This window comes from Helicoverpa armigera, chromosome 23 (genome assembly GCF_030705265.1).
Source record: "Helicoverpa armigera isolate CAAS_96S chromosome 23, ASM3070526v1, whole genome shotgun sequence".
Classification (NCBI taxonomy): domain Eukaryota; kingdom Metazoa; phylum Arthropoda; class Insecta; order Lepidoptera; family Noctuidae; genus Helicoverpa; species Helicoverpa armigera.
Window position 1 is genome coordinate 6,316,416 of NC_087142.1, and position 16,072 is coordinate 6,332,487.

Here is a 16,072-nt window from a genome sequence, read left to right on the forward strand (position 1 = left end):
TAAATATTTTGACATGGTTACCTACTACTGGTACAACTAACTAGCTATTTGCTGCAGCCGACTGAAACTCAAATAAATAGTAATCTGTTCTTTCTCAGGGTCTAGACAATCTGTGTACTTCATTAAATTTCGTGTAAAAGCCACTATGATAGACACATGTCATAACCGCAAGGAAACCGACAGACAAGAAAACTTTTGCATTTGTAATACGTATGATGAATTAAAACAAGCACGGATGTATGAAAAGTATTCAAAGTTCCGTGAAGGAGTACTCAAGCACCGGTATATTTTGTAAAGTCGTTTGAATTTACTGAACATTTATGCAATGTGCAAGAAAAGCCTTTGTACGTACTCATTTTTTTAGAAAATCAAGTTTTAGTTTAATAATATTATTATATCTCATTTTAAAACAAGTTAACATCCAATTTAAATATCCTCAAAATATCTTCCCTCGACAGAATGCTCCAATTTAAACTCAATTCAGCCGCGAGTGCAAAGTGCAGTATTATTAAAATATGAATGAGTTCCGCATACGGAAACTGATTTAATAGTCACTGTTATTGGATCCTTATAATTTATTACCATTTGCCTTCGTGGGAACGACTGGTACTTAGACCACTATCACACCGTACTGTAATGTTATCTCGACTCGGCTTTTAAATTGTTTGCTTATCTATTTCGCCTTTGGTGCAAATATGAGTTGTGGAACTTTGGGATTTGATTTTCGAATTCTGTGTGTGTTGAAGTTGTTTTTATTCGGTGTGAGTGACGGACTTTTTATATTGCATTGTCATTTGTTATTTTTTGCTGATTTTGGCGCTCTGATAAAAAAAAAAATATTCTTTCAATGAAAATCTATGAAAATAAAATTCAAGTACGTCGTAGTTGTCGGTGTACATGTTTGCCCGGACTAATTTATTTAAGAGATATCATGCACATAATTATATGCCGCAGTTATGCAGATTAAGACTATTTCTAGATATGTAATGAGATGAGCGATTTGGATATAAATAGTAAGTTCTGCTTCATAAATAGACTTGTATATTTTCTTAAAATCCGTAGGTATCATCAACTAACAAAAACATATTATACATCTTAATTGAATTATTTTAGCACTTAAAACTGTATCGTGTATTCTTTCAACGATCTACATATCTGAAAGCAATCCCACACATTAAACTAAAACGGTCGGCAAAACAAAGAGGTTCGTCTCAATCCGCAAGTAGAGCCTCTTAGCTAACCGTTTCTATCAATTAAAGCCCAGAGCAGGCGTGAGTGGACTTTTGATTGATCCATCAATAAGTACATAAATCCATTAAGGTAATACGCATGCGTCTGTTAATTGTGTATTTTCTACGGCTGTCAGTCGAGCTACATCCGAGCCGTTTTAAGAATCGAACATTTGAAAATAGAGCTGGGATTGGGCAATTAAAAAAAACGTGAAAGTTTATATTTTATATGTAAAGTGGCCAGTTAGTTGTGGGTGGCTCAATTATATGTTACGGTTCATGGTGGGCCAAATTTTGGGCAATTTTTTGCCGTTCCACCGTCAGTTATGGGTTAAATGATGAAGAATTGCCGAAAATGTTTCGGGTACTGATTGATTGAGGCGAACTTTAACTTCAATTAAGGTTTGTTCATATTTAGAAGTTTTATTTAGATTGACTACTATTACACCAGTGTAAGTTTTTCTTAACAACATTTTTAACGGTAAATGAAACTATCTGTTCTCAAAGCATTTTGACTGCAATAAATAGGTATGCATCTTATTTTGTGATGATTGTGATTTTTTTTACATTATGTTTTTTTTTTGTTTAGGTAAATAAATAAATATTAGTACCTAAGTTTGTATTGCCTTTAGTATCTATGATATTAAAATCGTGTACAATAATATACCTGATGTTGCGGTTATGTGGTTAGAGAAGAGTTGTATCTGCGCAATTAATGCCTCAAATGAATGAATACATCATTTTACATGAATATGCTAATAATTCACTGACATGACTGCAATATTGCCTACTTAATGATGCACATATGGAAATAATTATTGTTTAATTGTTTTTATTAGGATCTGTTAACTTGTTCTGGGAATTTACGCAGTTTTGGTTTGTACGTCTACCTTAGAAGCAAAACATATTTGTAAGGTTACTTGGGTATTTTTTTAGTTCATAAATATCCTTATTATTAATGTATAAATGAGAAAGTAATTCTGTCTGTCTGTCTACTTCTGAACCGATTTAAATTAAAAAGATAAGACATAGGCTATTTTATCTTGTTGCGGGAAATAGTTCCTTCAGAACGCGGGGAAAATCTGATATTAAATATTTGTTTGAACAGAATCAATCATTAAGGATAAAAATGGTACCTATAGTGAGAAATGTCTGAAACTAATAGAAATGGAAAAGTATAAGTGAGTAAGCAAAATTTTTATGTAAATTGCTATTTTTCTTAACTCGCTTAAAACACAGATAAACCCATATGTACATGTAGTATTAGGTGAATCACAATATTCAACATCAATATAAAGTATAGGTTAATAATGAGAACCTATGCATGCATGCATTTGTTTAGACGATTGAAATTACATGAATCGGACTGCAACATTGTGAGCCAAGGCTTCGAGCTTCCAATAACTATGTGAGAACATGTTTATTTATTCATTTGATAAATAGTGCTATATTGTTTCCAAGGCTACTTATAGGTATAGTCAGGCTAATTTTTAAATTAATAAAACTCGACTTTTAATTTTTAGGTGCACTGGTTTTGACCGTAGGAATCTTGCTTTCAGACTCGCTTACAGACAGTAACTTTCGCATTATTAATATTTTAATAGTGAGGATTGGCAACGATTCGCTTATTTCTAAACATATGTACAAGCTTTCAGTAATTTAATTTTTTCAATACTTTTTAAAGAATCCAGGCAACCAATAAATCTAATAATCACAAAAAAAAACCTTTTAATTATGCTACTTTAAATCAATACTTTCCAAAATTTTACATTCCCAATCACGAACCCATACACTTGCCGCCAAATAAAACTACCCATCTCAAAATCTAAACCCATTCAACTAATTAAACCCGATATACCGTTTCATTACAGCCCGTAATGAGTTTAGTTCTAACACAATGGTTTAATTAGATCGAGCCTGTTCATTAACATACGATTGTGTCAAAACACTCAGTTCTGTCGCTGTGGGCTGTCAACTGTGTGTCAAAGATGTGTCGTGTGTAAGTGACGTGAATCGTTGTGTAATGTACAGGCGCGTGCGCAGGTTTGTTGACCGTTTTTATTATGTGTTATATTTTTTTTGACTAGATAGTCGTTAGTAGTCGTAAAAAATATATTTTTAATTGTATTGTTGTTCAATAGGAAGTAGTTTAAGGATGTTTTAAAGGTATTCAGGTGCTTACAGAAACAACGAAAGTTTAACCTACGGAAGTATAGGTAGTATAGATTCTATGTAAGGATTTTTTTAAACATTTGTACCTTAAAGTGGAGAACAAACAATATTTTTACAAAACCTACATAATATACTGAAATTCTTACTTTAATGTCAGAAACAAAAAAAAAATATACAAAAAATTGTAACGTCAACACACCTTTACCAATATTAAATTAAAATCGAAATAATTTTCCCCACATGTACACTTGCGGCCAAACAATCCGAGTCTCGTTGATCGGCTTACGTCGCCTATCAAATGGTACATCGACGTCTGTCCACGTGCCCAGATTAAATGGACCGTGTGACATGTGATTGTACACTTATTTGTACACGAAGTGTATGATTAATGGTCTACTGATACCGGTAACGGGATTGACTAGTTTTTTTTGGTTTGTAGATGTTTAAATTGGAGTATGGTGATGGTTTTATTTCGTTAGTTGGAAATTATAAAAGGATTTTTTTTAAAGGTAAAAAGAAAAAATATTTTTCTCAGAGGTAATTTACGTATAGCACCTTAAGTTTCTTATGAATAAAAACCCTGTACTACAAGCAAATAACAACGAACATATGTAAACTAATAAAAATACAACATAAAGCATTATAAAATAAATCACTTTAAATGGTCTACGGCCATCAACTTTTTACTCCACTTTCTATAATGGATGTCGTCCAATATAATTTTAGAACGCTTTAGTGAAAATACCTGGTTGCCTTGACGCAGGGCAATAAGAGCAAGTCATCTTTGGGCCTAATATAAATAGCGAACATTAAATCAACGAGGCTGGTTGTACACTGGCGGACACAAAATTTGGGCACGTATATGTGACTAGTTTTTTTAATGCAAGTTAAAATATTGTAAATAAAAAAAAATTAGGCCTTTAGGAAGGTTTACTTGATAAATCACAAAAAAAAATGGTTTCAAAATATTTTTGAACGGCGAAATAAAATATGTATTGATGGATAACGTGAAATTATAAGTACAACATTAATGGACTCGAAGCCACAAAAATATACCAACGATTGACAAAAAAATATGTGTACCAAAATTGTCTGATCCCCAGTGTACAATGGCCCGTGATTCCGTAATGGCCTTACGCGCATTACGTTATTTTGAGTGGTTAGTATCGAACAAAAAACATAGCAAGACAATCCGAGTTATGCGCGGAACGTTGGCTGGGGCACTGTTTTAGTCAAACATTTGAAGGTTCACTATTTTTCATTAGGATACTGCTCTATAAGGAGTCAGCTGGGTTCTACATATGTGTATTTAGATGTAGTAATAAACATTTTTACAGTTTTTTTTAAGAAGAACAGACCCTTCATTTCACATATTTTGTGCAAATTATGATACATTTAAGTATCATTGACAATTCTTTGCATGATTATGTCACTTCTTGCTTTCATAAAAGTCAGCGATTGACTGTTGGTAGAAAATAATAAGCCGAATTACTGCAAAAAAATCATCAAAGTCCTTCTTACAGTTTTAGCGTGAAAGAGGAACAAACATTCATACGACCAAACTTTAGCAGTTTATGATTAGGATTTATTACTACAATTAGACCCACTAACGCCACACAAATCAACAAAATACATGGAAGTAATTAAATATTGGACAAATATCGTATTGAAATTATTATTCCATTGCATTTGCTAATGGTAAGCTGCGGGGATAGTGACAGGTTGTTAGCTTGCGCCTACGCACCGTAACCCATTGGCCTCAGTTGACTCTTGTAACTTGAGCGAGATTATTATATTAAGGCAATGTCCTGCGTTCGATATGTTTTTGGAAATCGATTTATTGGGTTATCGATGTGAAAGAAAAATCGATATTAATATAGACCAAAAATGAAAAGTGAAGAATTCTTCTTTATTCCTTATTGGCAAGCTCCAAAGCAAGTTAAGAATCTTTAGAATCTTTTTTATTATCACCTGTCTCAAACCCACTACTCATAAACCGTTTAGCTTAAAATCCATTATAAAAAAATCAGAAATATATCAAAAGCACGTGATATATCTAATGTATTAACGGTACATATTATCACATAGCACGTCACCCTATAAGTTAGACGGTACTAATAAACTATACTAATATAGAACACAAATATATTTTACAATATTGTGAAACTATGACGTGGAGAGAATACTAAATATTTTGGACTTTATCTTCTCTCTAATCTGTGTAAAGTTATTAAGATTAAAGATACTTTTGTTTTGTTGTTAAATATGCAAAAATGTACAGTAAAAGTAAAGGTCTTTACTGAATATCTGGTTTGTTTTAGGGTTATCGCTATTTTGCCACAGTTAAAATGTCATCTAAGTACAAGTAATAAGGATTTTTACTAGCAAATATTCCAATACAGGGATCAAAGATCTTGAGTTGTTTGGGACGACGGTAAAACGGTTGAACAATGATAAAGAAAAGGGCAAAAAAATAGCTTGAAACATGGGGTAGTATTTATTCTAATATTGTTTTATAGAGTTTGTTGTTTTGAACACGATAGTTTCAGTTACTACAAGACCGATTTGAAACAATTATTTAGCGTATGCCAGTGTAAAAACGCTGGTGGAAAATAGTAAAATATTTTTTCTCTTTAGTGTGCGGTATGGCTATGCCAATATTTGGTTGTTACCTGAGAGTACTCGTTACTCTAGCTAAATAGATATGACATTTTATACTGCTAATATAAACTAAATATTTAAATGATCCGCTACGAATTTAATTTGCAGCGTTTTCTTAGAAAACGTATCAATTCAATTAAAGCTCCTAAAACGACTTCTCGGAACATACTCATAACAATGAACTACGACAGTGACAAAACGTCACCAAAAAATCAAGCGATAATAGCACTTATTGGCATTGTAATAAGTGTTAAAATAAATAGTCTTGTACATAGTGATACCGATTCACTTAGCGTAAAACGTCACCAAGTTAAAGTTAGTGTTAAGTAAGGAAGCGTCATTTTAGCACTTCATGAAAGAATACGTAACTAAGTTATTGAAATAGTAATATTTTAGTAACACGTAAATGTTACGAAACTATTATTATTATTTTTTCATGGTTTTTACGCCATAGTAACATACTTACTGGTCATTATATGATCTAATAGAATTCGAAATGAAGTAGGTACTAATTGAATTATTGTAAATGGTGTTAGGTGTTAGATTTCTCAGTATTGAAAAGCAAATTCTGGGAATAAATATGTTTGTTAATACGTTGTGTGTGACGAAAAGTGCTAATACAAAACGTGGAGAGTAAAAGTGTGGTAGGATTGCTCGAATTTGTTGCTACGGCTTATGTCCTGGTAAAAAATTGAATATGCCTGGTGAAAGAAAAACTGTTAATAGTTTGAAGAAATTTTGAACATTTGTGGGTACGTAATCACTTGTTTGAAAGTTAACTACATAATAATATATCTACACGCATTTTAAATATTTCAAAAGTAAATTAATATAGCATTGTGGCCTATTACCAAGTGGCGTCTTTCTTTGAAAGGAGGAACTGTATCCCGCATTGGGACAATTGTAAGACATCACAGCCTTATTAAATTTTCATAAAAAACCCATGCCTACAATTTTACCTTTTGCCCCCGTAACCTTTTCCTTCATGAGTTCACAAGAATCAATGCAAATTAAATTATTCACATCTAACTGTTTGAAGTCATTGTGTACGTCATCATCACGAACAGGGTCAATCATGCGTGATATACACGGCACTATCACGATATCACGATTTTGTGACAAGTGCTCCTTCGTAGTACACACGTGATGCTAATTGGTCACCGGGTTATTCGTTTTTCAAAGAAATGAGTATACACGTGCTTGGAATGGAATTTAAATTTGATATTGGAAGTTAACCCGATTGTTTTGACGGAAAGTGTAAGATTTTTTGTAAATTTGTTTCGTTTTCTTGACAGTGTTGACATGGACAGTTAAACATGAAATGTATCGTTTCTAACTATACTACCAGTAAGCTTAAAAATTCATTGCCTGTAAAGTACAAGTATGAAATGAGAAGACTTCTTCTATCCAGATAAAAAAAAAATTTTCAGCATAGAACAAATTTACCCATGTATACATATGCTTCTATTGAGCTAGAAGCCTATACACATAGAAGTTTTCCTTTATTCACACACAAGAGTATGTTAGAGCTAAGCTAGAGAAACTGACAGTATTCTTGCCTACCACCCAAAAAAAGTACCAAAATCATAAACATAATATACTACTTCTAATTACAAACCTCGTGAACATGTTGGCTTGTGTTGGGCGTCAGGTATATCGGCACGCTCAGGTCGGCGTCCCCGCGCGACGCGTCCCTTGTCATCATTGCCGTCACGACGGCCACGCACTCACCGGGACTTCACACCTGAGGAAGGAATAAAGGTCAGATTGTTGGACTTGTGAGGTCACATTGTTGGTGACAAATGGTTGGTCAAATTTTGTGGCTTGAAGTGTACTTGATGGTGGGATTTGGTGGCGTTAGAAAAGTTAGATAAAATAGATTAAGTTTTCAATAATAACTCACTCTGTTTGTGCTATTGGAAACACTCCCGCCTGATCCCCACTAGGTTTCTTTTTGCTTATTCATTAGAAAAAAAAAAACACTTTCTTGCTGTGCCCTTAATGTAAAGGGGTTTCTTTGAATAAACCCGTAGCATTTGAAACTCAAAAGTGGTCAGGCGGATATACATTTTGCTTAGTGACAGTAATGGAACAAAATATACAACAATACACTTTAGTACAAGATAAGGGGATCCCAAATGCCAAGTTTGTTAAAAGTCGTGAAGTGACAAAAATCAATCTATAAACCTGGTTACTGTTGCCACCTGGCAAAGAGAGTATTGTGTTTATTGTAAAAGTAAATAATATACACGTGTTCTATTGACAGCAAGTTTACGTATCTTACGTAGATTCTACGCAAGTAAGTCGGGAATCATAAATTAGAGTAGTATTTAAAATTACTGTACTATCAATGGGTTTGTGTGACGTAGGCATTGCGTATGTCACTAGGAAGATATTTTGGTATTGCTATGGACTTTGTTCAATTAACAACTTATCAGATGTAACTTATTACATACATATTCGTTCTGACGAATAATCAGACCAATGAGTTAATGTTTCTCAAATGAACTTTAGGTATGCCATAGAATAATTTTCCGGTAACTGCATCCTAATTAAAACAGTTCTTACTAAGCATAACTGCTACTAATTCTAACTATTACTAAACATTTACAGGTTCAAAAACGAAAACCGTAGGTAAATATACAACTTTAGATACATAAACTTAAACATCAGCTGTCTCACACAAATGGTTTGACAAAACACACCTGTTCACGAAAAAGTAGTACCCTCCAAAAAGACTTGACGCATCCTAATAAGGTAACGCACATGGGCGCAATAAAACAAAAATGGTGCGCTAAACAGGCCTCATTAGCGTACCTTCGAAGACTTGCGCCAATCATTGGACGGCGCCAGAAATCTGGCAAGAATAGGCATGGGAGGAGCGCTAATTATTGACGCCGCCAGACGTATATGGCATGCCAAGTCGATCATAAGACACTAAACACTTATTACCTTTTTCGTCTGCACCAATCGGCGTGAAGTGATTGGTCAAAGCACATTTTTATTGACTTTACATTTTTATTTTTTTACTATTTTTTTCATTTTTTATCTGTGGATGATTGATTATGTTTTAAATGTCATGTTGTTTGCGTAATATGGTTCTGTTGTATGCATTGAGGGTTACGTTTAAAGAGCGGAGGTTAAACCGACATAGTTTGTGTCGATACATGATTGATTTATTAGAGTTGCTTAGACAGGGTTCTTTGAAATTGATAGTTTGGTAAAATGGTTAAACAGGTGTTGTTGCCAACTTACATGCGTATCGGGGTCAAGAATTTTACACATTTTCAAGTCATTTTTATCATTGTAATTAATAATTACTGCTAATGACAAAAATAAAACAAAAATCGGAAGGCAATTGTGACCCTTTCGAACCAATAACGGTAATAATAGTAACAATAGGTACATATTATATCGCTCTTGACATTCCACAGCTCATTAGTGACGCAACCCAATTCAAAGCGAAACGATATTGCTCTCAAAATACCGTACTTGTCATGATCCGCAATTATACAACGTTATCTTTATAATGCATGGCTTTTACGCACATTTTTCAACGTAAACAAATTACAGTTTTCAAAGGCCCAATAATTTTGGCCCGTAGTGTACTAAGGACGTGTATTAAAGTGATTACATCCACTTTGGACCGAATGATTGGACATATTTTAGTGTGTAATTTTTCGTGTTATTATTGGTAAAAGCATGTGTAATTGGTATTGGTTAAATGGCTCGTTATGTAGATTTTGATAAACGGCCCTTTTTATAGATGGTGAAACTGTTAATTTGTTGTGTGTTGTGTAATGAGACGTATTTTCTGGTGATTATTCAAATTCAAATCGATTTTAATGGGGAATATTTATGTTTGCTTTATTTGAATACTATTTGGTTATGCGGATTTCGTAAATATGGCATTATGGTATTTTCTTACTATAAATACTTTATAAGTCGAACATTATAAATTAATCGAATGCGATTCGCGAATTAATAGGTGCAACATTAAACTGTGACATAAATGCATCTTCCAGTTATGAATCACTACACTACAATGCACAAAACCCCCAATCCCATGGGAAAATTTATCATTCCCAAAAAAAAACAACAAAACTACACACTACTAAAGAAACAATATGAGAAACTGCAGATTCTGTATCCTAGCCACTTACAAATCGAATAAAACAAACACTGATATTCTATTATGGTGATCGGTTCTCCCTTTCTCGCGCGCTAAGACGAAGAAGGACAGAGTTACTGGTTGAAATGTCGTAGGTCATTAGGTCCCTACCATGTAGGGTCCGCAATATGCCAATATGGAAGGTAGCCGTGACTTTTGTATGTGCTTATATTGGGCCTAACAATAGGTTATTGGGCATAAGATTTAAACTAAATGCGTAGATGACCTGACCGAAGAGATGACTTTGATAGTAGTAGTTGGAAATTAATTGTTTGAGAGAAAGTTATTGGAGTCCTTGTTTGTTCGAATAGGAGGGCTAAGGTTTGGAGTACTTAAGTATAAAGCGATATCACGTCATAATAATTTTGGTTACCGTTTCAGGAGTATGTCTTACTAAAATGTGCAGAATGGCTACCAATATTTTGTATGCAGATAAGGGTCCCAATATGTTGTAAGTGTTTTTTTGATATTTAGCAACAATGGCTTAGTTTGGTGTAAAAATTTTTTGTGAAGAAGACAATCATCATTAGGTACCTTACAAAATTTTCCTTGGTTATCTTTTGGGATATAAAAATTTCCAAATAAATAATTGGTCAAACTTTGTTCAGTTTACTACTACAAAATTCTACCGACTTTCTATTTACTTTTTAGGGTGTCGTGTTTCAGGATCACAAACTTTCAACCGGAATGTTTGTGCCTGACCTCAGCTATTGTCTCCCTTTGTTTGCAATCGTAGTTTTAAATGTACTAGTCTCACTAATTTTATTTTATGTACCACCGAGTTTGCTTGCTTTTGTATGTACATAATTTAGATTCTGTACTTACTAAGTATGTTAGGTGCTGAGCTTGTGGTAACGTTAAGTGTGGGATTGAAATTTACCCCCGCACTCAGAGACATTTAATGATTACTTAAGTCACTCCTCAGTGACAGATTCTCATTGAAATTCTGTACTAAGGAACGGCTTAAGTAACCATTAAATGTCTCTGAGTGTGTCCATTAGGTTTGCTTTCTAAAGGGATAGTTTTGTCACTACAGTCAATGAAGTGAGAAAAATTCTTCGTAGTAACTAGTTTTTTTTAAAGGTGGTATTTAGAGCACTGCATGAGCATTTTATATATAAGTAAGCCCACCGCATCATATTTGGGGAAAACAGAATGGTATTAATCTTATTCATTATTTAAATCTTTGATAGTGTAGAGTGATGTTAAAGACAAGATTATTTACCAGTACCTAGGCAAGTAAATAACTATGAACCTATTAAAAACGTCTACCATACAAATTTTGACAGAATCACTTAGTAAGAATTCATCAAACATTTCCATATATCACCAACATTTAAAGAGCTTCTAAAAGTTGACTGAACTGTCCCCTTAACCGTATAATGAACACACCCAAATTCATAGTACAGCTACGTACGCTACAAAAATTAATAACCGTATAAGAAAACAGAGGTTTGTCATACAAAAGTCATCCAGAATGTCGATTCGAATTATGATAAGGCCGAGTGAATTAGTTCTGGTAGAACGTAATGGCTGGAGATTAGGTTATGTTCGAGCTTGGAGTTATGAAGATTTTAGAATTTTTAGATGTGGTATGTTTGAGTTAAAATTGGGCTGTGATGTGTGCACTGTTTTAGTAATGCAATTATTTTTTAGATTGTGCGTTGGTGTGAGGTAACGATAAGCTTAGTGGCAAGTTTAATCATCCCCCGAGCCTTTTCCCAAACTATGTTGGGGTCGGCTTCCAGTCTAACCGGATTCAGCTGAGTACCAGTGCTTTACAAGAAGCGACTGCCTATCTGACCTCCTCAACCCAGTTACCTGGGCAACCCAATACCCCTTGGTTAGACTGGTGTCAGACTTACTGGCTTCTGACTACCCGTAACGACTGCCAAGGATGTTCAATGACAGCCGGGACCTACAGTTTAACGTGCCATCCGAAACACAGTCATTGGTGTCTAAGATATACTTAGAAAGTACATACAAACTTAGAAAAGTTGCATTGGTACTTGCCTGACCTGGAATCGAACCCGCGCCCTCATACTCGAGAGGTCGGTTCTTTGCCCACTAGGCGACCACGACTTAGTGGCAAGTTTAATGCAGATTAAAAAAAAATAAGTATAATATATGTTATGTACCTATAAAATATTCTGTTTGATCAAAATTTATCGCATTCGAAAACAATTTGCGACTAATTAGTATAGAATATGTTTTCTTTCTGAACTTAATTATATAGTCTACTTTAAAGCATATCTATGGTGACATTTAGTTTCGTAGCTTCATGCTAACCTTCATAGAAGCGCAGTGAATGATGTTCCGTACCTCGGAATGTCTCACAAACTACGCTGCTTTGATAAGCCTGACGAAATATTTTGTTCCGAGTTCCAAACTCGAAATCTGGGCTAGTAATAATGTACGCTGTTAACGTAGAATAGTGATTTATTGGGAGGTAGAAGTCAGTGAAAAAGTTATGTTAAGTATACCTATAATAAAAATTTTAATACGCTACAAAGTAAGAAGTTCCTTAAAATGAGGCAAAGAATCTTAGTAAGTAAAGGAGTACAAAAGTCATGTTTACAGCTGCTAAATACACGAAACTATTTTACAAAAGCGTTTGACTTAGTATTAACTAAACTTTTAGCTACGTAGAGTTTACTTTTTTTGTCTGGTCAGCATACAACTAGACATTCCAGCAATCCAAATATAGGTCGAATCTATTTGTTCGATTTCACATGATTTGATTCTCTAAATCTTCTTATGTAGTAATACATAATACATATGTAACATACATAAGTCAATACTTACACACATTTGTGATACCGATAAGTTGGCCACACCAAACCAAAACCATTTGCTCCAAAAACAAAAAAAGAAAAAAAAAACAAAAACAAGAAAAAAAGGTTTTAAACAAAGACCACCTGCAACCCTTTAGGTAAGTAACTGCTAAGTGCTAGTGTTAATTCGGCAGCTACTTACCATGCTACCCTCGTAAACAGACGACTGGGCTACTTGCTAATGTGAGCGTTAAGAATTCGGGGTATATTTGACCAATGTGTGTATTTTCGGAACACAGGTGCGGGTTAAATTGTTGGTCTGAGTAATTAAGGTATGTTTTGGGTGATATTGTTGAGATAAGTAATAATTATTGAAAGAAAATTATTTTTTTAACTATAGCAAAAATTATGTAGATTAAATAGAATCGTTTTTGGGTAACTTAGAATCATATGAAAAATTGTTCAAAAGTCAAAAACGTTTATTGAAACTAAGCTAGTTTTTAGCACATTTTCCCGTCAAATATACAAAAGGACAGCAAGAACAAACTTCCCATATTCTGTAATTCATTTAATCTTATTTTTTATTGAGAGTTTTGAAAAAGTTTGGTAATCCAATTTTAAAGTAAGACTGCGGTAGAGATATTACCATAGTCTTACATAGTAGTGAAGTACTTTACGGAACTAGAAAAGCATCCTTAATTCGTAAGAGGAAAACCGAAGTAATTTTGTACTAGAAAATACCAAATTAAGTGAAGAAGGTACTAAGAAACGATGAGGCGTGAAACTATGAAAAAAAAACAACTCAAGGAAAAAACATATCTTCAATGCATAAAAACAAATAGTCTATTAAAGATTTTATTTTTAAAATTTCAAAGAATATTCTTATTATTCACTGTAGGCAAAAGTATGAGTAAGCGTACATCCTATTTCAATCTGAATCCTGTTCCTTCATATTATTTCCCATGCACAGATAATATATAAGCGGTGATGATCTAACCTCTGATCAAGATTACAACCTCATTGGTATTAAGTATTTAATTAAAACGATTGCTCATAATTACCAATAAACAAGTAGCTCTACAACATTATTTTTTAACTTGTGAAATAAAACTATTCTCAACAGTACCCGGTTTTTAATTGACCTGGGAAAATGTTGACCGAATTAAGCTATTTTGTATGGTTTTTCGAATGCACTAGCTTTTTCTGAGAAATAAGTTCAGAAGATTACAACTAACAAATTGATTTTATTCTTATTGTGTAAAGTACGGTCCTATTTTTTACTTCAAGTGGAGTTACTACATCTAGCTGATCATTATTAATGAGTGTATACTTTGTTTTTCACAAACTTAAAGGTCGGTTAACCAATAACGCCACGAACACACATATCATCGCAATTCGTATGTAATTATTACAAAAATAGCTACTGACGTTCGATAGGCCGTCTCATTGTGATGCATCTGAGAAAAGAAATCACATGGATGCAACGTAACAAAAAAAAAGTAAAATAAAAAAGTAAACGAGATGCGGCCGCGTAAGCCAAGATCTCGGTCAGGCAGGAGCCGACTTCTTTTGTTTCGAACCTCGAATCAGCCAGTGTCTCGAATCTAGATGCTGTTTTCGAATTGTTTTTTCTTTTTCCCCCTATGGCTTTTTCTTTATTGTCTCAGTGCTGGCTGACTAAAAAAAAAACTCCGGTGGCTTATGGCTCTGCATTGATATGCGACGTTCGAATTGAAATTTAAATATTTGCTCGCATCCGCAACGGGCTTCATCTTGGGTATTTTGTTTTTAAAAAGATCTTTGTGTTTCCATCTTAATATTTTATTATGTTATTCAAGAAATACCGCGAGTACGCATTTAGGGGTCTTTTTGTTGAAATTTTTGTTTACTGATCGTCGCCTTCAATAAATTGTTGGTAAATACTGTATTGTTCTTTGAGTTTTTTTCTGTGTGTGCATGTCATGTTATGTGCATGGTTTTATAACATTCCCATCCTGGATTTGGTTTAAGAAAATTATGTGTTTTTTTGTTGTAATACATTAAGTTGTAACATTAGTTAAATTACCAGTTAAAGTCTTAGAAATATGACTAAACATACAATAATGACGTGTGTAATAAATTGCTTGAAACTAAATATTGATTATTTACGGCTATTTTTGTACGTTACAGTGAAAGGTCAGATCTTAGTCAACGCTAAATGATTGCACAAATAAGTTAATAGTACGTCCATTTCTTTCATGAAGCTTAAATGAAATTAACTTTTAGAGTAAATCACATCCAATTTTTCATTATAAACTTATATTGAATAGTGTTATAATGAAAAATTATATATTATTTATAAACTTATATTGATTATATATAAGCTTGTTTTTGATGCCCAATTCTAATTTGACTAGGCACATGTCGAGACTACATTCAGACAAAATAACTTTCATCCGAAAAAAATATATTTAGGTAAAAAAACTTTGCTAGTTATACAACATGAGAGAGTGTGGGCTACAGGTCTACCTACATATAATAATAAGTACTGTCCAATTATAAAGCTATATTGACCTTACTAATATGATACAGTAGAGGTCTACAAAACATGAGTACTAACCAATAAAGCCTCCATATATCCAAAAATAGAACTTGACATTACAAAAAAGTCACTATATCTAGACCAAAGAAATGTAATTGTATTTCACGGAACGCGGGTCAGGGGGCGCTGCCGGTTAAATTCGGCGTTCCGATGAGTGACCGTGAGCTTTTTTAATTGAACTAAATCGCTGTAGTGCAATGCGGAGATAATTTAGGTACCTACTGGATGTGGCTTGTCTTGATGTGTCTGTTTGTGTGTTCTATTAGTATTTTATTTTTTCATTGATATTGACTCTGACGGAAAAAATCGGCACTTAAGGTAGGCTTCTCAGCCCTTTTTGCTTAGGCAATTTGTTGATCAAGAATACTTTTATTTTTACCTTACCTACTCAAAAAAGCGTGTATTTTGAGTTTATAACTAGAAAATCATTTGATAAATGGTAAATGGGTGAGAAAGCTAAATTACTAGGTAATATTTAATTAAA

The 16,072-nt window shown here is 33.6% G+C and overlaps 1 protein-coding gene across 1 annotated transcript in view; it reads right to left on the reverse strand.

Annotated features, from left to right (window-relative positions):
- Positions 1–16,072, reverse strand: part of LOC110376260 (PAS domain-containing protein cky-1) — a 121,127-nt gene that overhangs the window by 99,170 nt on the left and 5,885 nt on the right. Inside the window, exon 2 of the mRNA XM_049837791.2 lies at positions 7,681–7,806. Coding sequence (XP_049693748.2) covers positions 7,681–7,691 — 11 coding nt within the window. The 5' untranslated portion in view covers positions 7,692–7,806. The remainder of the gene's footprint in view (positions 1–7,680; positions 7,807–16,072) is intronic.